General features: G+C 49.5%; 1 protein-coding gene across 2 annotated transcripts in view; it reads right to left on the bottom strand.

Annotated features, from left to right (window-relative positions):
• Positions 1-514: 514 nt before the first annotated feature.
• The window catches only part of CAMK1D (calcium/calmodulin dependent protein kinase ID), a 391,400-nt gene continuing 369,611 nt past the window's right edge, over positions 515-22,303 (bottom strand). The window contains exons 7-11 of one of the 2 annotated variants that reach the window (XM_037155199.2): positions 17,949-18,061; positions 16,444-16,522; positions 10,055-10,142; positions 9,035-9,152; positions 515-6,609 (exon numbers count right to left, since the gene is read on the bottom strand). In XM_037155199.2, the coding sequence (XP_037011094.1) occupies positions 6,491-6,609; positions 9,035-9,152; positions 10,055-10,142; positions 16,444-16,522; positions 17,949-18,061 (517 nt within the window). In that variant the 3' untranslated portion in view covers positions 515-6,490. Of the gene's footprint in view, positions 6,610-9,030; positions 9,153-10,054; positions 10,143-16,443; positions 16,523-17,948; positions 18,062-22,303 lie in introns of both variants that reach the window. The other variant, XM_053665839.1, reaches the window with a different exon arrangement.

The following is a 22,303-nucleotide window of genomic DNA, read 5'->3' as shown; positions in this document are numbered from 1 at the left end:
CCCCTGCCCCCAAAAGAAAAAGGTAGTAGCCAGCCTTCTGCTCTGAAAAGAACCTTTCTTTGGACATCAAGAACTCAAGGCTGTGTTGAAAACACCGATGTGTGTGGGAGCCCTCTCCACCACCCTCAGAGAGGGCTTCCTGGGCATTAGCCTTGGCTTTTCCTCCAAATGAATGGTCACTATCCAGTCAGTGTGGTTTAAGTTTCTCTGGGCTCATCTCCAGCACCTTCTGAAGCAGCGAAGAAAAGGGGGGCTTTCCCATCTAGCAGGGTGTTCAACCTGGGCACCCTCCACATACCCCGAAGTTGAGCTGTGCCCACTGTCTTCCCCCTCCACGCTTCTTGCTCATGGGACCCGTGACATGAAATATTTAGGGGACCTCATGTGTTTCTGGGGGCTCAATTAAAAACCCTTCCTTCAGTAAAAATTCAAAAAGAAGAGAGACAGAGCTGCGGGAACACCCACCTCCTGCTCCACATACATCTAAAGGTGAGGAGGAAACAAACCACACATCTAAAGGTGATTAATTGTCTTTATTGGAGGAAAACAAGAAGTCATCGGTCTCATTGCCATTATGATAGAAACCTTGGTATGTGTACATGATTGTCAAGGCAGAGAATCATCTGCTACACAGCCCATTCACATTTTTTTGCAGAGCCGCAAACCTATGAGGGCTAAACTTCTTGCAGAATTTGTTACATGCATGGACTAAATGCACAGTTTCCCTTCTGTTGGGCGAGCATGTTTTCATGGAAAAGTGGGACCAATCGCAAGCCTGGTAATAACAGACATAGGGACATTCCTGGGTTTGACATTGGAAGCTTTTGGGAAACATGCTTAGTGCTGGGACAGCCACAAGAAGGGCAATGACACTGTGTGTAGTGACTAAAGCCAATTGAGAAATTGCCCCAAATTTGATTCTGGATGGAATGTTTCTTTTATGTCTTCCAACATGAGCGTGGGACTCAGATAAACGCTCTCTCTGAAAACCTAGCATTTCTGTTGCCATTTGGACACATCTCATACCACTCTGAAGGCCAAGGGCCCCGGGGGAGAAGAGCACAGACAGCTCCCTCTCCCTCCCCGCCCCTCCCTGCCTGGCTGCCTTTGCTGCCCCCGGACCCTGCTCCCCAAAGTGCAGGCCTTCTCCAAGTCCTAGGAACCTCAGCTTGTCCAGATTGAGGTTTTCCTCTGAGGAGTAATTTATCTAGTGTTTGGGGCTTTTGAGTCCCTGGTGACATTTTATCGCTACAACCAATGCCTCAAACACTCCTCTTGTTTTCTTTTTTCCTGTCAATAAGAAAATAAAATCACCTCTGAGTAAAATAATTCAGTAAATAATCAGAAGACATAATCATCATAGAAGTTCCCTGGAGACCAAAAGGTTAAAAATGAGTATGGTGAATGCAGAAGCGCTTTAGTACAAAGGGTGAATGCAACAGTTTGTCCCTTTGGTGTAGAAAGATACAGAGAAGCCATTCCATACTTTGCTTTGTCCACAAAACCAGACCTGGCAGCCACATGCTGTGGGTTTGGCTGCCAAAGGCGCAGCCTTTGGGTTTGTAGATGCGGGGCCCCAGCGCCATGAGTGGGGCTGCTCCCGCTGCAGGTGCCGGGGAGGCCGGGGCGCTGCTTTGCCCACCTGCTGCGGGCCAGGCCTTGGCCAGCATGCAGGGCCATCCTCGCAGTGGGGCCAGGCTGCTGTGCCCATGCCTGGGTGGCAGGTTGCGGGGCGCAGGGACCACAGTGGAGGTTTGGGCTGAACAGGGCACGGGCCTCTGTCTTCTTCCTTCTCCTCCTTGTCTGCTGTCCACAGTAGCTGGCTCACCTACAGACCAGTTTTCTTGAGTCTTCAGGAAATGTCTCTCTCCTTTTAGGGTCTGTTTGCCCAATTCACCTTTTCTATCTGAACATTTTCAATTCTGAAAGCCAAAGGACTGCAGGAATACTTTGTTTTGCAAAAAAAAAAAAAAAAAAAGTACACTTGAAGTCCCCAACTAGAACCAGGCATACCCCCCAAAAAGAATGGTGGATTCGTACAGTTATACATTTATTTTGGAGACAAACTAAACAGTGTTTTGGTCTGGAATGTGTTAAGGAAAAGGCAAACTGCCGAGTGTGAGTAGACAGAACGAGGAAGTGGCATCGTTTCGGGAGGACATGCAAAGGCTTCGTGCACTGGTTGAGTCAAAACGACCTTCATTTCACCGGCCAGAAGCGAATGAGCGACCTGGGAGAGTGCGTCTCATTTCTGTCCGTGGAAGTGGGAGGGGCTGCCCTTTGCCAGCCCCTGCTTCCCTTTCTCAAATCCAAAGGAAACCCTGAAGTGTGTGCTCTGACGATCACACAAAGTAGGGGGCGTGGCTCGCAGGAGCACAGAGGCCACAGCCGAGCCCTCCAGTCTCCATCCAGCCCTGGAGCGATGACTGTTGAGCGTGGCTTCTCCAGTGTGACGGTGACAGCAGCCAAGGCTCTGGGTGGGCCATGGGGCCATGGGGCCAAAGCCTTAACAACACCGAGTTATCTCCGCTGGGATACAGTCTTTTCTTTCTGCTCGGAACTGCTCCTAAACTGTTGAGCCCCAGTGGGCGAGTCAGATTGGGCTGTTACTCCTTGAGGGAGAGGCCAGCCCGCTTTCAGGGGGGGTCCCTTGGGCTCCTTCGCATCTGGTGTCCTTGGCTTTCATGCTAAAGTTGAGTCCCCCTCCCCCACCCACAATCCATCCAGGACGTGCTGGATACCAAGGCAGGCAATGAACAGATGAGATTAGTGCTGAACAGGTAAACTGAGTCTTAGGGTCATGTGCCTAATCCCTTTCATCAGATGGCTCCTGCTTCCTCAGTGCCAGTGCCTGGCCTGTTGCTCCAAGGGTGTCTTCTTTTGCTCCAAGCCGATTGCCAAGTTCCTAGGACGCTGTGCTAAGAGCTAGCTGGAGAGTAGGACCCTCTCTCAGGTTAGGCTCCTGTGCCAGGGGGGCTGCTCCGTTCTTGTGGTGGCGTTTTAGGAGTGACTGGAATCACTGCCACAGTCAAGAACGCAGAGCCATGCATGGTTTTGGGGGGCCTGCTTTCCGCAATTTTCTTTGAAAAGGGAATGTGAAGGGGACATGTCGGCTCTGTTCTACTGAGGAGCCAGGGGCAGTCGGAGATGGTGAAACTGCAGGAGCAGCCTGGCGTGGCTGTCCATCCCTCTGGACATCTGTTCTCAAGGCTGCCAGTCATGGCACTTCATGTGGGCAGACACTGCGCCTCTCAGCTCCAGCTGCTGCTACCTGACCCCGGCCCGACACCCCAGACCCCAGTGTCCTTGCTGAGGGACAGCAGCAAGCAGTCCAGGCGCCCGGGCCACGGTTAGCCGCACACTGCTGGTTGGTCTGGGGCCTACACGTGGGCATGTGCTTGCTGTTTCAGACAAGTGCTAGCTTCACTTACGGCTTCCATGGTGAGACGGAGGTCAGGGGAGCTAGGGAGGCACAGACAGGCAGCTAGGGAGGCCATTCGAGGACACTTTCAAATGCGATATTCAAGTGAGGAAAAAATCCACTTGCTCTCAGAAGGTAAAAGAGACCAAATGGGAGGCTTGGGTGGAAAGAAAGCCTGTGGTGGGGGCCAGTGGTCCACCCTTAGCCTCAGCCACATACTGACTCGAGGGCGGGTATAAGCCGGGAGCACATATGAGATGCTCAGCTCCTGTGGGTGGAATTAGACTTTAGGGAGGGTCCTGGGACTCTGCCACCCACCCTGTAGGTCTTAACAAAAGGTACATTCTGGGCTCTCTTCCCTTGTGGTTGTGAGACATGAGTGATACCAAATACACCTGAAACAGAGCCTCTAGCCTTATGCCTCCGGTTCTCTCAAAAGGTCCAAAGTTCTCCCACATGACAATTATTTTCTCCTCTTCATAAAACAATCTAAGTCTGGTGGCACTGAGATGCTATGGACTTGCCTGATGTCCAGTTCAACCTTTGGAATGAAACCCGTCCCCACCCCCGGGCACAGCACTCTGTGACCAAGTCCTGATGTGTTACGGGCCAAGCAGGGCCAGGAGCCGACCCCAACTGCATGAAGGGCACCAGCCGCAGCGCCCACCTTCCAGCTGTTCCGCACTTTCCAGGTAAGACAGACTTTCAAACTAAGTGAATGTAACATGCACACCATATAACAGCTCCAGAAAACAATGTAATCACCAGTAATGGAATTTGGCTTCGAATGTTGCCTTCCCAGTGCAACTGCCTGTGTATCACACACAGTACCAAGAACAGAAGACCACTTGGCCCACATTATAGGTACCAAATTTAGGCAAATTTTCACTCCCGATGACATCGAATTACTTGTTTTCTTATACTGTAGAAACTGAAATGTCCCATTGCACTCGTTAATGAGCAACATCCTACTAAACCTCCTGGAGAGATGCCTGCCTTTCCTCAGATACTCTTTACATTTACAAGATTCATGCTTTTACTGCATGAAGGCTGAGGGGTGGGTTTGATGCATGTCCAACTCAGCTGATGCTTGTTTCTCAACTGGGTCTGTCGTCATTTTAGAGTTTTCCAGGCTTTTTACAGATTTCAAAGAGTGATAGCCTGATTTTACTCTGGTTGCACGTGTGGCAGATGCCAAGTGGGATCCCTGCCCAGGGGCCGGGTGCCTGTGACGTGCGTGGGAATAGGACGGACCAGCGCCTGTCTTCCCCGCTGCTCCGGTGAAGACCCGCACTGCCACCCCACAGGAGGCGGGATGGAGCCCTGGACCTGCCGACACTGTGTGTGCATGTTGGGGAGGTTGTCCCTAAACGTGTGGCCCGGACACAGGCAAAGGTGTGCAAGTGACGAAGACGGCTTGACCAGCAGGACCTGCCGAGTCTGGCCAACTGCAGGAGCAGGGCATGAGGACAACAGTAAACCTACAGGGACACACGACCTACAGGGACTGTGTGGAATGCAGGCGCCTGGCGCTGTATGGCTGTTGACAGAGGGCTTTTGCAAAGTTGGCATCTGGAGACAGCTGCCTGCCTCTATGAGGCGGCATCCTTTTATTCCCCTTGAAAAATGGTTTGCCCTGGATTTCACACTGTGCTCGCTCCATCTTGCACATCTATCCACCACACGGGTGAACCAGTGGCCTGGCTTGCCCGGGCCATTGCCAGTTTTAGCACTGTGAGTGCTACACCCTGGGAAATCCTTCAGTCCCTGGCAGGCGGGGACCTTTGGTGACCCCCCATCACAGGTCTTTGGTTTTCTGATAGCCCTGGTCAGAGGGACAGCTTTAAGTGCCAGCTGAGCCTGGCTGGGACAGTCTCTGGCCATCACTGTAGCCCGTGTCCTGCTTGCTTGGCAAGTCAACTCTTCTCACCGACCGAGATAAATGGATTCTTTTCTGAGGCCATTTCCCTCTCCTCTTCCAGATAATATTCATACAAGAACAGAGTAAAAATATGCAGAAACTTATGTGACCCGGAGGTCATCTTAAGTGAAAGATTAGAAATGCATTTTTAAAAAACAGAGAGAAAGAGATTACTTTGAAAACTGCATAGCTGAGAGCAGAGCTGTCGTGGGTTACCCCTGATGAGACATAAGCAGCGTGGAAAGTTCCCTTTAAACGGCATGGCACCTCGTTCCTTTTGTGAGAAAGGTCCTTACACATCTGCTGGGCAGGAGTCTCCTTCATGGCAAGTCTTCGGCCTTCAGTCTTGGGGGAGCAGGCTTTTTAATTTCTCAGCGCTGATGGTGACAGGCCCCTCAACTTCTCTGGTTGGTGGGGGAGGGGTCGGAGGAGCTGCCGGGAAGGGTTTCGGCGGGTCCCCTCCTACAGCGCCCAGAGAGAAGACAAGCTGCCCCTCCACCGGTGGGACCAGACACGGAGGGATGGAAGGGAAGTGCTCTCTCCACCTCGGACGCAGATTCTCAGTCCTCATGTTAGAAATTCAGAAAATATCCAATACCTTGAAATTTGACTTGGAGGAAACAAAATCTCTTAACAGTTAACATAAAACTACCACCAACAAGCAAAAGATATAAGTCATATAACCAAGAAGTACAGATTGCAAGGACACATAGCTTAAAAGGAAAAAATAAACCCTAATGCACAATATTTACCAATACTTAAATAATCCAGTTGAAACCTCTTTTTGTCATTGATGAAAAAAATACAACATAAGCGGTTACCTGTACTGAGAAGAGCAGAAATGACAGAAGCAAGGGAGAGGACAAAGAAAGTTCGTTCCGTTAGAGCTTTGCCAGATTCATATGTACAGCACCAGATCCTGATAAATCAGCTCCCTTGAGTCAGTACAGTCTATGAGAAATGAACACTTCAGAATTGCAGTATAAAATATGGCCATAAAAAAACTTCTGTCTTCCAGTCCTGTGCAGGAAGGTGCACCATGCAAGGTGGGGTCACTCTGGAGTGGCTGGTGGCACTGGTGGCCCCTGGGGGCTCCCTTCTCTGGCTCTGCCCGAGGCCCTGCCCCTGGGCCCCACCTCCAGAGCCGGTCACTTGCTTCCAGAGTGCACTGTCGTCACAGTGGTGGGCCTCGGTCTCCGCTCCGCTCCCACTCCTGAGACCCCTGATGAAGAGGAAATGAAACTACAGAGCGTGGAGGGTGCCAGACCTGCAGGGACAGTGGACACAAGGATGCAGAACTTCAGAAGGAAGTACTCCCGCTCCTGCTGCAAGGGTTTGTGCGGAGGCCAAACTGCCCCACGTTGGACTCTAAGTTCTACTTTCCCATAGGAAAAACATTTACGGTATGACCAGAGTGCTTTCTTCTTAGACTCAACTCTTCCCTCCTTTTTGTCATAACTGCTTTGCATTTGACTCTGACATGGTTTAGCCACCATAACATAAGTTCCCTTTACTGAGCACGTACTATGTACTTGGCATCAGTGAGGTATTAAATACTCACTGCCATATGAGAACTGTTTATTTTTATTTTTTAAAGATTTTATTTATTTATCTTTAGAGGGGAAGGGAAGGAGAGAGAGAGAGAAACATCAATGTATGGTTGCCTTTCATGCGTCCCCTGCTGGGAACTGGCCTGCAGGGAACCAGCCTGCAACCCCCCGCATGTGCCCTGACTGGGAATCGAACCGCGATTGTCTGGTTCGCAGGCCCGCGCTCAATCCACTGAGCTACACCAGCCAGGGCCTAGAACTGTTTATTTTTTACAACAGCCTCATGAAGTCGTTATTTGAAGAATGAGTACAGAATGGGATATACCACCTTACGATGCCTGCTTGGTGTGTGGTCTGTACTCTTGGCTAAGAAGCATTTGTGACCAGAGCACATTGAAGTGGGGCTGTTTGCCGATTCCTGTGTGGACACAGCAGCCTCTGGCCTGAAAACACTCCTTACGGACAGCACTTCCCGAGTAGGTGTGCTGGCACCAAGGTCTGGATGTGCTGAACCCGCCACCACTAAGCTCCAGTACTGTGCCCTCTCCCATGAATTTGCAGGCTTGGACAACCCATAAAACAAGCGCTTATGATGGCCTCACTGCCACAGCCATTGTATGCGCCTTCAAGAAAGGATTGACCACCAGTGCCCTTTCGGCGGAGGGTGGAGAGGGTCTACGCTGAACCGGGAATGTGCAGTGGTGTGCAATTGGGTCAGGGACGCTCAGGGAGATTCTTGGGAAAATGGCAGGACTGGACACTCCTGAATGAAATGAAAGAGCTATTTAGTGATGAGGGAAACCTTTTTCTGAGGCAAACAGGAAAAAGCATAATGCCCAGAATGATGGGTGCTAGGGCGATGGCTAGGGTGGTGAGGGCTGATGGGGAAGATCCGGGCAGCTGCTGCAAAGCAAAGGGGAGCATTGCATGGCCTGAGAGGAGATTAAGGTAAAGATATGGGGGGAGGGTAGTGAGACAGATATAAGAAGAGCGTAAGTGCACGCTCAATGACATAACATTTCCATGCCAAGGGGAAGGACATGAAATAGTATTACTATTATTTTGATTGTAAAGCCAATGCATTTTATACAAATCAGCTCCAAGGATCATCATTCTCATTAAAAATTCTGTATGAAAAGTCCCTGAGATCAGGCTGTCACAAGCCTCTGCCGCACCCTCCTCAACCCTTCAGGGTGACTCACAACGACACGGAAGTCAGCGGGCAGGGAGATGGACCCGCAGGTGCCGGGGCTTTTGTCCGGGCAGACGGGGACCTGGACCAGACCCTCCGCTAGGAGCGGAGATAACTGTGCCTCAGTTTGTGTGGATATACAATCATTAATTTTTGGAACATAAATTGGTGTAGCCACTGTAAAAAACAGTACGGGGGTTCCTCAAAAAGATAAAAATAGAGTACATAGGACCCAGCAATGGCTCCTCGGGGTGTCTGCCTGAGGAACCTGGAAACATGTCCCCGTCCGCACCCCCATGTCCGCTGCAGCACCACAGGTACAGCAACGGAAACAACCCGAGTCTCCTCGGATGGATGAGAGGATGAGGAAAGTGGGCGCCCTGTGGACAATGGGACACTGCTCAGTCACAAGAAGGACAAAATACCACCATTTGTGACAGCGTGGACAGATCGTGAACCATCATGCCAAGTGAAATGAATTAATGGAAAAGGGCACGGACCTTACGACTTCACTCACATGCCGGGTGTAAAACAGGAGGCAACAAACCAACAAATCACACACAACACTAACTCCTAGACGCAGACAACAGCATTTACCCAAAGGCAGGGGAGACCAGGGAAGGACACGGAGGGTGAAGGGGGTCAAATTCAAGGTGCAGGAAGGAGACCAGGCTTCAGGTGGCAGGCACACAGTGAAGTGTGAAGACACCGTATTATAAACATATACGCCTGAAGCTTATATTAGCCAACGTTACCCCAATAAATCGGATAAAAAAGAAACTATTTAAAAAATCAAATCATGCCCTAGGGCTGCTGGGAGTATTAAATGGGGTAAATGGTTGAGAGTGCCTGACATACAGCAGGGACTCGGCCAACGACAGTGCCCTCCTCTCCATCCCGGACTTGTCCTGAACGTCAGGGGCAAAACCCTGTTCGTGCTACATACGCACAATCTTTCTGGCTGGCCAAGCTGAGGCTGCTCGAAACGCCGGCGTTTGAACTGTCCAGGCTGCTGCCAAGGTGGAGTTTCCTCATGTGTCTGACGACGGCCGTGGCATTGAACGCTTGCTGAAATTTAAAAATGGAAAAAGGCAGACAGAATAATTCCAGTTAGTGAAAGAGATGCAGACTGTCTCATGTTATCTTTCCTGTGGCCCTAAGTATCTCCAACTTCTGAAAATGTTCTCATGATACTCTAGAAAGTAAAGGTACATTGCCCCTTCTTCCAAAAATACACTAATGTATTTGCCCCTCTCCCAATCAAAATATATTTTGAGATAAAAAAGAGTTTTCTTCTTATATAATATACATACAGAATAAATGTAAACCAATTCTCTATACCCTAAGAGAAGGGACTTTTAGAATAAGAGGCATATTATAAAAATGTAATACCTTGAAATAATGACATTTTAAAATAATTTTAATTTTCCTATCACTGGCGATTTTGCCCTATGTAATGGCATTTCCTCTGAGTACAGGAGGTCAGCGGAGTTACTTTAATAATCTCCGTAGGGGGCTCACTGTTGGCACTGACCTCCCTGTGCCGATTGGAGCACAGGGTTTGGGCAGCCAGTGGATGGTCGCAAACCTCAATGGTCTACACCCATCATGTCTTTACCAGAGGACTTCAGCCCAGATTTCCCGTTCGCCTCCCCCTCATGTCACTTTATCACAAGTCAACCAGTCAAAGTTCCAGCAGAGGAGGAACGTTAAGACACAGCCCATGAGTCCGAGCTGGCACTATTGCTATTTTTGACTCAACGGGGCAACGTTAAATCACCGACTTTGGCTGCCTCACGCCATGATACTGCAGGTCTTTATCATTACTGGTTAAAATTAGCCAAATTATTTGGATGCGGTTCTAGGGGTTTTCATGCAACACAGGTGACAGTAACCCTGCGAATAAAAGGTGCTCCCGTGTTCCCAGGAGCGGTTCAACTCGCTGAGGGTGTGATCCACGCAAGACTTACTCTCCACTTGCTCTTGGCGAAGTTCTTCCGGATCTGGGCGCTAACAGACTCGTGGATGTTTTTGCTGAGGGCTGTGTCACCCGCGATCCTGAAACACAGGCCGAGGTGCTTTTTCAAAGGGGTTTCTTGGGGCTCTGACGTTGGCCCTGCTTTGCCGGGGGGAGCCTCATCCTCACCCCCTCCCGAGGCTGACAGAGAGGCTGGTGTGCCGTTGCCCTCCCCACAGGCATGGATCCTGTCTGACCCCACAATCCCCTCCGCCACACTCCAGGTCCGGCTCTACACGCTGCAGCTGCTCCACGATGGGCCAGCACCTTCGTGGCTGACCTCTGCCTGGCTCTCACTTCGTCTTTGTTTGACCTCCATTCCTGCAACATCCACAATGACAACGCAACCTTCTCCCTCCTCCTTCCACACCAGCTTTCTACCTGCAGCGCTTCACTTGGACTGTCTCAAGTGTGTTCCCTGCCTGGTCTGCCCACCAGAACCTTCCCAGGGCCTTCTTCCCTGCTTTCTCCTGCCCCAGGCCCTGCTCTCTGCCTTCTCTGGGCCCCCCTTCCCATGGACCAGCTCACATCCACGGGCCCACAGCTCTCTTCTGGTTCCATCCAAGCTGCACTGAGCGCTGCAGGATTCCACTCACCTACAGCCACACCCCACCTTCTCTGTGCTCAGCCAGAGGGTTCCCAGCCCTGGCTCAGCCCTGCCTGGCACATCTGCTCCTGAACTTCCCAGACAAGCTCTCATATGTGACCACATCTACTTTACATTCAACTGGGTCCTTGCTGTTACTAGGCATCAATTCTTGTTGTTCTTTAGTCTCTATTAGCAAAGAAGAAGGTGGGTTTGCTCCTCACCTCCCGTCCTTAGAGTTCCCCCTCGTCCGATAACTTCCTCCCTCTGACCCCCACCCCACCTTACACTTCCCCCTCTCCCTCTTCTCTCTCAGCTCACCACCTCTCAGGGCTCGGTAACCAGTGGGAGGGCACTCGCAGCCCATCTTCTCCCACACATCCCTTCTCAACCTCACACCATCCTCCGCCCACATTCAACCACTGGCCTTCCCCCCAGATTCAGAGGCAGCTGTCCTTTATGCTCAGTCTTCTGGGCTTGCATCCTTTCAACTTCCCTTTCCTTCTCAGCAAACTATGAAATTCTAGGCAGATACCTGATGCCTAAGAAATGATTTCTTTCATTTCGGAGAAGTTAAAGAACAGACAGATGCAAGGGACGTGGACCGTCCTTTCTGGCTGGAAGGTACGTGAGGACACCTGTCGTCTCCCAGACCCAGAGGGTCCTGGACACATAAGAGCCTGGATGCCAGACTGTTAAGTACGCATGTTTTGGGAAGTGAAAGGAAGATGCTTTATTCAGACAAGAAATACTCCCTGGATGAAAAACATGCTCCTATATAACCAGCCTTTCACTTCAGAGCTGACAACATGGTGGAGGGACTGGACATTCAGTTTGGGTCAGGCTGGGCCTAAGTTCTGAACACCGTCTAATGTTCCCACCACCAGCAGCTCCCCATACGGACTCCTGACTTGTTCCCAGCAGGGCTGGGGATACTTAGCCCAGAGGACACTCAGAACCTGACTGTCATGAACCAGATTTCCACTTCCAACAACTGTCAATCACCCCCTTCCCCTGGACACAGGTAGTGAATAGAAACAGGATATCTGAGTGGGCAATCCATCCAAAACCAGAGTAACGGGCAGGCTGGGGGCCGCAGACATCTTCATTAGGCTCTTTCTCCTGGAGAGCTTGTGTGAGTATTTCCTCCCACACTCTTTGTAAAAGCTCCGTCCTCAGAAAAGGAGGCCATGCCAGCTCGTTGGTGGCCAGCTCTTTCTTGGAAACAGCCGCACAGAAGCGGTAGGAAGTATGGAACTCTCAGGGCTGAGCACGGCCGCAGGGCTGAGCTGTGCTCCAAACCAAACAGACTGGTGAGCAGGCAGGGAGACTCCCTTCTCTGTGGGTGAGCATGGACCCAGATGGAAGGAAAATGCACACTTCCAGTTATTTCAGGAATGTTCCGCACTCACGTCCCACAGTGCTAGAGCATGCTGTGCTAGGAAAGAATCAAGCAGGACAGATGATGGTGGTCTACAGACTCCTGGTGGGCAATCGTCCTGGGGGTGCAGCCGCCCTGGGCTTGGCAGGATCTTCCTCCTGTGGGCACCACAGTGGAATGGCGGCTGCTGCTCACCATGAGCCAGAGAAGTTACCATGACAACGTGTGATGCTCATGATGCCCAGTGCTACCAGCTTCAGCACTATTCATCAACAGGAGACATAGAAGCTTAGAACTGGAAGGAGCCTTAGTTGGCATCTCAATTTTCCTATGAATGCACAACACCTCCGATACAGGTGAGTCTCCTTATAAATCCACATATACAGTACACACACACACACACACACACACCAGGCCATGGACAGTCACCTTTCATGCAGATCTCCTAGTCTCTCTGGCTTTTCAGTTTTTACCTCTATTCCAGCACTTCAGATGGCATTTATTATAAATGTTATATATGTTATAAATCACACTATGTCCTCTTCCACACAAGGAGCATGAAACTCATCTCTCCTCGCTTTTTGGTATTTTGGTGTTTTATATGCAGGCTGCCCTACTTCTGCGGTTCTGATTTTGCATTTTTCTAGCTGCTTTCTTAAGACAGGCTTGGCGATGCCTGTGTGTGTCTTAGGCAGGGGTTTCCCAGACTCCTGGGCTGTGTCCTAATTCCAGCTTGGCTGGGTGGAGACGTGATGGGAGGGGTCTCCGTGAATACTGAGAAGAGGGCTGCAGGTACCACCCTGGCCTGGCTAACACATCAGGTCCCAAGGCAGGCACAATGCCATTGCCATGGGGCTCTGTGACACCTGGGGCACCAATGCCCAGGACCATCACTTTGGTTTGCTCGTTACTGAAACTGGAGACTGAGGTTCAGAGCAATCTGAACAGGACAAATGAACCCCATCAAGGTGCTTCCCTGTGACCAGAGGTGGGTTCCCACATGCCACTTGCCATATCCTGTGCTCTGGCCACCAGCCAGCCACCTGCTGATTCCTTTCCGTGCACTGCCAGGAGAAAGGCAGGGCTGGAAGTGCGGGGCTCAGGGAAGATGGGCTGGTAAGAAGGGCTGACCGTCCTCTACGAGGAGCCCTCCCCTGTCTGAAGTGGTCTATTTTGAGGCTCAGGGAAGGCGTCTGTGACTTCCAGAGGCCTCTCCTGGCCCTCAATGGCCTTGACTAAGCTGGACGATCAAGCGCAGAATGAGAGAAGCTGCCCTCTGGAGATGGCTGATGTGCAGAGACCTGGGACTCCAGGAGGGCGACGTGGACAGAGCTACACACCACTGGAATGACCGCTCCACTCTCCGCCAGCTCTCAGCTGGATCCGCGCTCTCCTTCACCCGAGGAATTTTACGTAAAGGAAACAGGTATATCATAGAGGTGGGCATGTGGGACATTTCAATGACGCTTGAGTCAGATGCATTCTTGTTTTAAAAATCATGTTCCCATGCTTTGTTTTTTGAAAATTTTGAAACGAATAGTAAAAATGATCAAACGCTGGGGGAAAACACCTCTGAAGGAGACATCTGTGTGTTCAGCTCACATGCTAACGCACCATAATGTGACCCAGGCTGGTGACTCAGGCCTTCGGTCTTGCTCAACCTTTTCCCCAGAGCTCCAGACTCATTCAGCAAAGCACATGCCACCGATCCCCATCTGGAGGACCCCACACCTTCCTCATTCTCCTTCACACAAGCCTGCTGGCTCTCCTAGCACAATCCTCCCCCCAGCCCCCTAAACTGGAAACTTGGTAAGAACCTCGGTCCCTCTCTGCGCCTCACCCTGCCCTCCAGTGCTCTAAGACCGTAGTTTCCCCGCCACGGGGGTGTCTCCTCTCCACTCCTGTGCCACTGCACAAACCACCTGCACGCTTCTCTGGGCCAGCCTCCCCTCTACCTCCTGTCTGCACCTTCCTGCCATGCTCCTGCGCCCCATTGCCACAAATCCTCTATCCGGCAGCCAGGCTGAGCTTTCTGAAATGCAAATCTGATTGCCCCCGCTTAAGATCTGCCAGGGGCCCCCACTGTCCAAAGAGAGAAATACAAATTCCTTAGGTCAACACTAAAATAATGGCAACTCATATAGATTGGAGACTTATTAGGCACTAGGTACTTTTGTTTTTTATATGTATTATCTCATTTAATCTCTAAAACAGCCCTGTGGGATAGCTACTGCCCTTATTTATGATCTCAGTTCTACAGGGGAGGCCCAGAGTGTTAAGAAGCTTGCCCACCACTCAGTAATAGTGGTGAAACTAGAACTTGAACTCAAGGAGGCTACGCAGGGCTCATGCCAGAACCCTAGTCTGCTTCCTTCCTAGTCTCATCTCCTGCTTCGCTCCTTTGTCCCTCTTACCGGCATGAAGGACGGATGTGCAGTGGAAGCCCCACGTGGAGGCCAGGTCGCTCGCCTGGCCTGGATTCCCCTCCCCATCCTGCTGACCTGGTGAAGGGGTTCGCACAGCGCCAGGCCCGGCGTCTCCGGGAAGCCCTTCTGATTCTGCGGGGCCCACCCTGTCCCTCTGGCAGGCTCCTCAGTAGAGAAGACCTCTCCTTTCCTCGGTTTCTCAAACATGGCTGGTGAAGGACAAACCGGTCTCCTCCCTGCCTTCCACAAAGTGAGGCCGGACTAATGAACCAGTGTTTGAAAGCAAGTCATTCCCCTTCTTTTGAGGTGATTTTCCTCCTTTACAAGATAATCCCAAAGCCCCATACATACAAGGTAAACGAGTGCTGGGCACGTAACGTGTGACATGATGACCAGGGTTAGTAGCACCGTACGCTGTGTCCTAAAGGTTCTCATGACAAGGGAAGAGCAATTTTTGTAACTGTATAGGGCGATGGGCGTTAACTTGAGTTATTGTGGTGGTCACGTCACAGTAAATTCGTATGTCAAGTCATTCTGCTGTACACGTTAAACGTAACAGTGTTGCATATCAATCATATCTCAGTAAAACTGGGGGGAAGTTCTACAGCTTTAAAGCCTATTGTTTGTAAAGTAAGAAAACTTTCTTTATGGTCACCTACTTCGACCTATTGTCCAACAACAACAAAAAAAAAAAAAAAGAAAGAAAGAAAAGAAAACCAGGATGGTATATAATCCAAACTGCTTCCTTTTTCAGAAAATTCTTTATTCCCCCTCCAGCCCACTCCTGACTTCCTCGTTAGGCTGCCTATCTGTACGTTGAAGAGCATTCACTTTGGAACCCCACCATTCTGGCTGGAAACAGTTCTGGCCTTGCCATTGTCTACTTGGACTCTCTTGGTTGAGTCACTTTATCTGTCTACTTCCCTTTGCTTACACCACTGATATGGAGCTAAAGCCTACCTTATAGAATTATTAGAAACAAAATGAGAAGCTATTTTAATGCAATTAGCACAGTTCCTGGAACATAACAGGCGCCCCCCAAATGACAGCTGTCATTATTAATGAAATGCTGTGAAGCCGGGTCCCGGCACTGCCCTGAGCAGGTCCTCTCCGGGGGGCTAACCAGCACCCGAGGCCCTGGAGGAAAGTCTACGGCAGGTGGTGGAATAAACAAGGGGATGGACGTCTAGCATGCTTCCCAGGTGGAATTTATTTTCATCATGTGGCATATTTTACTACCTCAGGCCTTTGTTCCAAAATGGATGCTCGTGGTACTTTAGAAAGAATGGCATAAGGAAGCATTTGCTACAAGCCAGACACTGTGCAAACTTTTCACATGCATCATCTCCATAATTGCTTATGTCAGCCCTGTAACGTAGGTGTCAGTATTCTCAACTGAAAGATGAGCAAATGGGGCTCCAAGAAGCATAAACCCAAAGTCCCAGCTAGTGGACACTGAAGGTGGGTTCAAATTTAGCAAGTGGCACAAAAACAAGGCGGCCTCATGGGCACTGCTGAAAATGTGCACAGAATGCCCTGAACTGCCAACCAGTCCCTCTGGAGCTGGAGACGCATTAACATGAAATGCATCTGAAAAGGAAAAAATATGTAACAATTCATTTAGCTACTGAGTAATAAACTCAGGGGATAAAACTCCCACCCTAATGCCTCGTTGGGCAATTACTTTCAATAAAAGTGATGCCCCCAAAAGTCATATAAAGCCAAAAAGCTACAGCCAGTTTTTGCACACTTAGCTTGTCATTAGTCCATTTAGAAGAGTGAACTTGCGGGAACAAAGGATTTCAGGTGTTGGCAAGGGGACAGGGTCAAGGCCACTGGCCAGAGTGAAATGCAGCCATTACTGTGGCTGCACAGTGAGTGGCAGCCCACAGGAGGCCCGCCCGGGGATGGTGGGGCATATGTGATCTCTCCTGGGTGCTCTTTCTTACCATGGGTGCCGAGCTGCCTGCTCACACGTGTATCTTTTATTTGGATCTTTCTCCATCAGATTCCGAATGAAGTCTTTCGCTGTTCAGAGAGAGCACAAGGGAAGGAATCAGTCTGTGCTTGAGATGGATACCAACGGGTCTCAGAGTATCCTGTGTAACATGAAGACTATGGGACCGGCCCTCTACAGATGTGACAGTACTTTGGACACGGTACCAACATTCGGGGAAAAGGGAAGGTTTAGAACTCCAAATGGGGCCTGCCAATGAGGAGGCAGCCGCGCCAGGCCTGGGACCCTGACTTCCCAACTCAAAAGTCCTTTTCCTCTGGCAGCTGGTGGCACTTCCGGTTCCAAGATGAAACATCTTGGTCACCAGGAGCCTTTCATTCTGCTCACTGCTGCCACAGGGGGCTGTTTGGCTGATGTCCTCTCTGTGTTTTAGGTGCCACGGAGCCGACAAAACCTCCGGGGCATCTGCTTGCCCGGCCAGGCCTTGGACCGGTGATGCAGTGAGATGTGCCCGTGTGGGAAGTGGAGAGGTTCTGGAGGCCCGGGATGGGTGTGACCCCACAGCAGGACACCGAGAACATGTGAGACCAGGTCACAGAATCAGGAGATGATACCGTGGGCCAGGCTGGAAACCTGCAGGCTCGCGGGGTCCGGCAGCTCACTGTCCACAGGCCTGGGCTTCTAGGGGAAAGCCGTGCCCTTCCCAGGTCAGAAGTGAAATACTGACCATGTGGCTCTTTCCTGCGGGCCTTGGAGAACTGTACTCCAGGTTTGGGAAGATTGAGGATAGAAGCAGGATGATTCCAGTTAGGAGGAAATAATACATAATAAAATGCAATGTCTGAGTAGTTCATTGGTGAGTATTAAAATCTGTTTCATTTATTATTTTATTTGACTCTTATACCACCCTCTTTGATAGGAAGGAAGATTACTACTATCCTCTTCCTGTCAGCCTGAGAAATCTCATCAGTTTACTTGGGCCTTGGTTTTGATCTTCACCCCTGAGGAAGAAACACTTAACTTCCCAGGGAACATATCAGTGTGGCACAGTAGGTGAGATGCGGGCTCTGGGGGAGGGGGGGAGGGCTTGGGTGCAAGACCCAGCTCTGCCACTCACTACCTGTGTGACTTGGGACCGGTTATTTCACCCTCTGGGCCTCAGCTTCCTCATCTGTCAAGTGGGGATAAGAGTAACACCATCTGACGGGTGGTCCTGAGGAGTGAGTGAGGCAGCACTCGTACACAGCTTACGGTGCTCAGCACGGAGAAAGCCCTCCTGGGGCCCCCGGACCAGGGAGAGGCTAGGATTCAGTGGTGGAGTGAGTCCCTGTCCCATGGCTGGATTTGGGCCCCTTGTCCCAAGTCTGACCTTCACTTTTTAAGTCAAGCCCAAGGGCAGAGCATCCTGCACCCCACTCCCCCTGTCCCAGGCCTGCTGGGGTCAGGTGGCCTGAATATAACTCCCCTGGGCCACAGGCCGGAGCCACACAGACTTACCGGAGTCCGAGATGTCATCCCAGTAGGGGGAGTCGAACTCGTACTCCGCCTTGAGGATCTGTTCGAAGAGCTTGGAGTCATTTTCATCGTAAAAAGGAGGGTAGCCGCAGAGCCTGGAAGAGGAGACAGAGTAAGGGTCTGAAACGCGGCAGCTCCGGTGTGTTGGCTGGACCACCCGCCTGAAGGAAGGGCCCTTTTCCTGCCGCGGAGACGCTCTGTGCAGTACGCGCTGCAGAGACCGTCTCAGCAGAGGAGTCGCACGTTCTGCCGGCACAGAAGTTGCTTTGTGATCTAATAAAAAGCAAAAAGTCCACCTTAGCTCTTTGCACATCATTCAACACAGAGTCCCTTGCACCCTGAAAACCTCCCAGACAGCCTTCTGTGTATAAATGTCACTGTGTATAAATCGTATCGTGTGTAATGCTGTCCCTCTATAGACGACGCGACAGGGAAAGCCCACCAGAGTTCAAGTGCACTGTACATTTCAGGGTCCCTTCCAGGTCCACTTTGTTTAACAAATCACCACAGGAAGAAAAGGAAACTTTATCAGTGTGATAAAAGTCACCCTAAACTGCATGTTGCTATCCTACCGTGCCCAACCCAGGTATTTGAAAGGCTACGGTTTGGCCATTAATATGCAATAGGCCTAAGCAGAAGTCAGCATAAATTAGAATGCTATCACCCTTTTCCGCTGAACTCTTTCAAAGTTATTTTTAAATTGGATGTTGGGATGCTGCTGTAAGCAACATCTAGTTCTGGAGATACCAACCGTCATCTGACAAACATAACGGGAAGAGACATTTTTATTAAATACCCCAAATACAATTCATTCCATAAAGTCATAGTTTCTCACTCCAGTTCTGCTATTGCCTCTGACGAGCCCTTTACCATTAATAGGCCCCTGACACTTTCTGGACCCAAATTTTCTCATCCGAACATAAGGAGGACAGACTAGAAAATTCCCAATATTCTTTCTGGTTTTAAGACACAGTGGTTCTCTGACTCCCTGTTCCAATTGGTTTGGCTGGTCAAGGCCCTGGGGAAGATCTAGCAGGTACGAGAGGTCAGCGTGGGGCAGAGGCAGGCCTGGTAGGGTGGGAAAGGTGGGAAGGGGTAGGATTGAGGCTGGGGTTGTAACAGACAGAGCAGAAAGCTGGGCTAGGTTCTGGACAGCCAGGTGCAAAGTTGGAGAGCGCAGAATTCGACCTCCACAAGCCAGAGGGTGGCAACCACAGTGGGAGTTCTGCCCCCACACGAGCCCCGAATCTTCCCACAGGGCCAAACTTCGTTGAAAACAGCTATGGCCTAGAGACCAGCTTAATGAGAACAAATTAACAGCAACCAACAGACTCCAGGCCTTTAAGAGATGAGGCTGCAGGCAAATAAGAAATTTAATAAAGGTTTAAAACAGCCTTGGTACAGTCATTCTTCAGCCACGCAAGGCTGCACAGGGGACTGGCTGATGACATTTTTAAAGGCTATAAGGCCTCGGGCTGATAGGGTTCTAATGCGTCCATCCCCACAAGGTTGATTTAGGGTCCAGTGCCTGGAAAATCTCATTTTTAAGGATCTGCTGCTCCTGGTGAAATGAGTTAAGAGCCAGTGCCTCTGAAACCACTGAGCATATATTTCACTGCGCAGGAAATCCTGGAGCCCAGAGATGGACACGTACATGCTTCCCATAATGAGAACCTGGACTGGAAGAAATGTGCATATGAGGAAAAGCAGACGGAGCAAAATGTTAGTGTGTCTTGGAAAATAACTGAATTTTAGTTTATTAACAATGGAGTGTGCTTTTTTACAGCTTGGCTTTCTTTTCAAGGAAAAAGAACCTTTAAGAAAATTCCAAGAAAGACATACTCTTCTTGTGCCAATTTTCTTCATGTATGTCCTAATTTCTTCTGGTTTTAGCTCTTTTCTTGGGGTGGGGGGGGGAATAGAACACTGTGTTTATGCGCCTGTACTGAGGATGGAAGAAAAGGAAATAGATCTAGCTTAGAGACTAAGTAAATTAAATCGTAAAAAGAGGATTTCAAAATAAGGACTGTAAAAGAGCAGAAGGGCACAGAGAGGTTCCAAAACCTTCCTCAGACCGCGACATGCCACAGAGCTCCCTGGCCAGGCCATCCTGTCGGTGCGCTTGTGTGGCAGGCCCAGACAGGGGAAGCAGCAGCTCTGTGCTGTCTCGGTACACGGGACACTGGCATCTGCGGCCCGGCCATGCCCATCCGCATGTGTAATCTCTGTGTGATCATTTTACGTATCCAGCCACTTAAATAACCTACAAATTATCTCGCCACAGGTACTCAAAGCAAATAAAGCCATTCCCAGCTGTTCTAGCCTAAGAGTATGGTTCAGAATAACATTGAACCCTGTCAACCCCAGGACCAACAGCCATGCCCAGTATGGGCAACACGCCTTCATAGGGCTCATCCATGGACTCTGCCTTATGGGTCTCATCGTGCTTGGAGCTCTGGTACCAGAGGCAGATGCAGGACGGCCAGGACAGAGCTCGTATCGGAGTGGTGGTAGGCAAAGAGGTACCATCACGCCCGTGTAAAAATGGGTATCATCAAAATAAAAGAAGGTAAGTGTTGGTGAGACTATGGGAAAAAGGGAACCCTTACACACTGCTGGTGGGACTGAAAAATGGTGCAGCCACAACAGAAAACACTATGGAGGTTCCTCAGGAAATTAAAAATAGAGTATATGGTCCAGCAATCCCACTTCTGGGTATATATCCAAAGGAAATGAAGTCAGTACCTCGAAGACACACAGGAAGTCTTTCTCTCTCTCTCTCTCTCTCATGCTCATTGCAGCATTATTCACAGCCAAGAAATGGAAATAATTTAAGTGACCACTGACTGATGAACAGACCAAGAAATTGTGTATAAAAATTATATGTATATAATTATATATATATGTGTGTATATATGTATATATATATATATACAACATACATACATACATGGTAATATTAGCCATTCTTATAGAAGGAGATCCTGCCATTTGCAACATGGAAGAATTTGGAGGACACTACACTAAGTGAAACATGCCAGACACAGGAAGAAAAAACTCCACAATCTCACTTACAGGTAGAACCTAAAAAAGTCCAATACGCAGAATCAGAGAGCTAATCACTCAGAGAGTGATTAGCAGGGGTCAAAGGGCACTAAGTTGCACTTGTGTCCGATGAGTAAGTCTAGAGTTCTGATGGGCAGCACCAGGACCACAGTCACTAATGCTGTCTGTATTTTATCCTGGGAATTTGCTACGAGAGTGCATTTCAGAATGCACAATAAATAGTACAGAATAAAAAAATAATAGCAGTGGAGGAAGAAAACGTGTTAATGAGCTTGACTGTTAGCAATCATTGTACTTGTATACACGCACATTGAATCACCACATACATACACTTTAAGTATATACAATATCAGGCTGATATTAAACTTAAAAAGAATATTTTATGTTTTGAGTCTTCACCTAAGGATTTGTTTATTGATCTTAGAGAAGAGAAGGGGAAGAGAGAGAGAAACACTGGTCAGTTGCTTCCCATTGGTGCCCTGAGCAGGGATCAAACCCACAGTCCAGGCATGTGCCCTGACCAGGGATTGAACCTGCAACCTTTTACTGTTTGGGATGATGCACTAACCAACTGAGACACCCAGCCAGGGCAGGGAGTATAATTTTTTTTTTAAGTTTTATTGTGGTAAAAAAAACTTAACATGAGATTTACCCTCTTGACAAGTTTTTCAGTGCACAATCCCGCCTTGCTGACTGCAGGCACGGTGCTGCCAAACGCAGGTCTGGGTATCATTCACCTGAAACTTCACATCCGTTGATCACTCCCCATTTCCTCTCCCCCTGCCCCTGGCAGCCACCATTCACCTCTTTGATTCTATGAATTTGACTGTTTTAGGTGCCTCACTTAAGTGGAATCATGCTGTATTTTTCTTGGTGTAACTGACTGACTTCACTTAGCATAATATCCTCAAGCTGTGTCCATGTCGTCATACATTTCAGGATCCCTGCTTTAACAAAACTGAATAATACTCTGTTTTGTGTGTGTACCTCATTTTCTTTATCCATTCATCTGTCAACAGACATTGAAGTTGCTTCTGCACCTTGAGTTTTATGAGTAACACTGTAATAAACATGGGGCTGCTAATATCTCTCTGAGATACTGATTTCAATTGTTTTGGAAATAGACCCAGACATGGGTTTGAGAGATCATATGGTAGTTCTATTTTTAATTTTTGGAGACGCATCCACACTGTTTTCCACAGTGGCTGCACCATTTCTCATTCCCATCAACAGTGTGCACAGGCTCCAGTTTCTCTACATCCTCACCAGCA

Source organism: Artibeus jamaicensis, unplaced genomic scaffold, assembly GCF_021234435.1.
Source record: "Artibeus jamaicensis isolate MK-2021 breed Jamaican fruit bat unplaced genomic scaffold, CSHL_Jam_final contig_426, whole genome shotgun sequence".
Taxonomy (NCBI): domain Eukaryota; kingdom Metazoa; phylum Chordata; class Mammalia; order Chiroptera; family Phyllostomidae; genus Artibeus; species Artibeus jamaicensis.
Note: the sequence above shows the minus strand (reverse complement) of the source record. Positions and strands in the feature narration are given on the sequence as shown.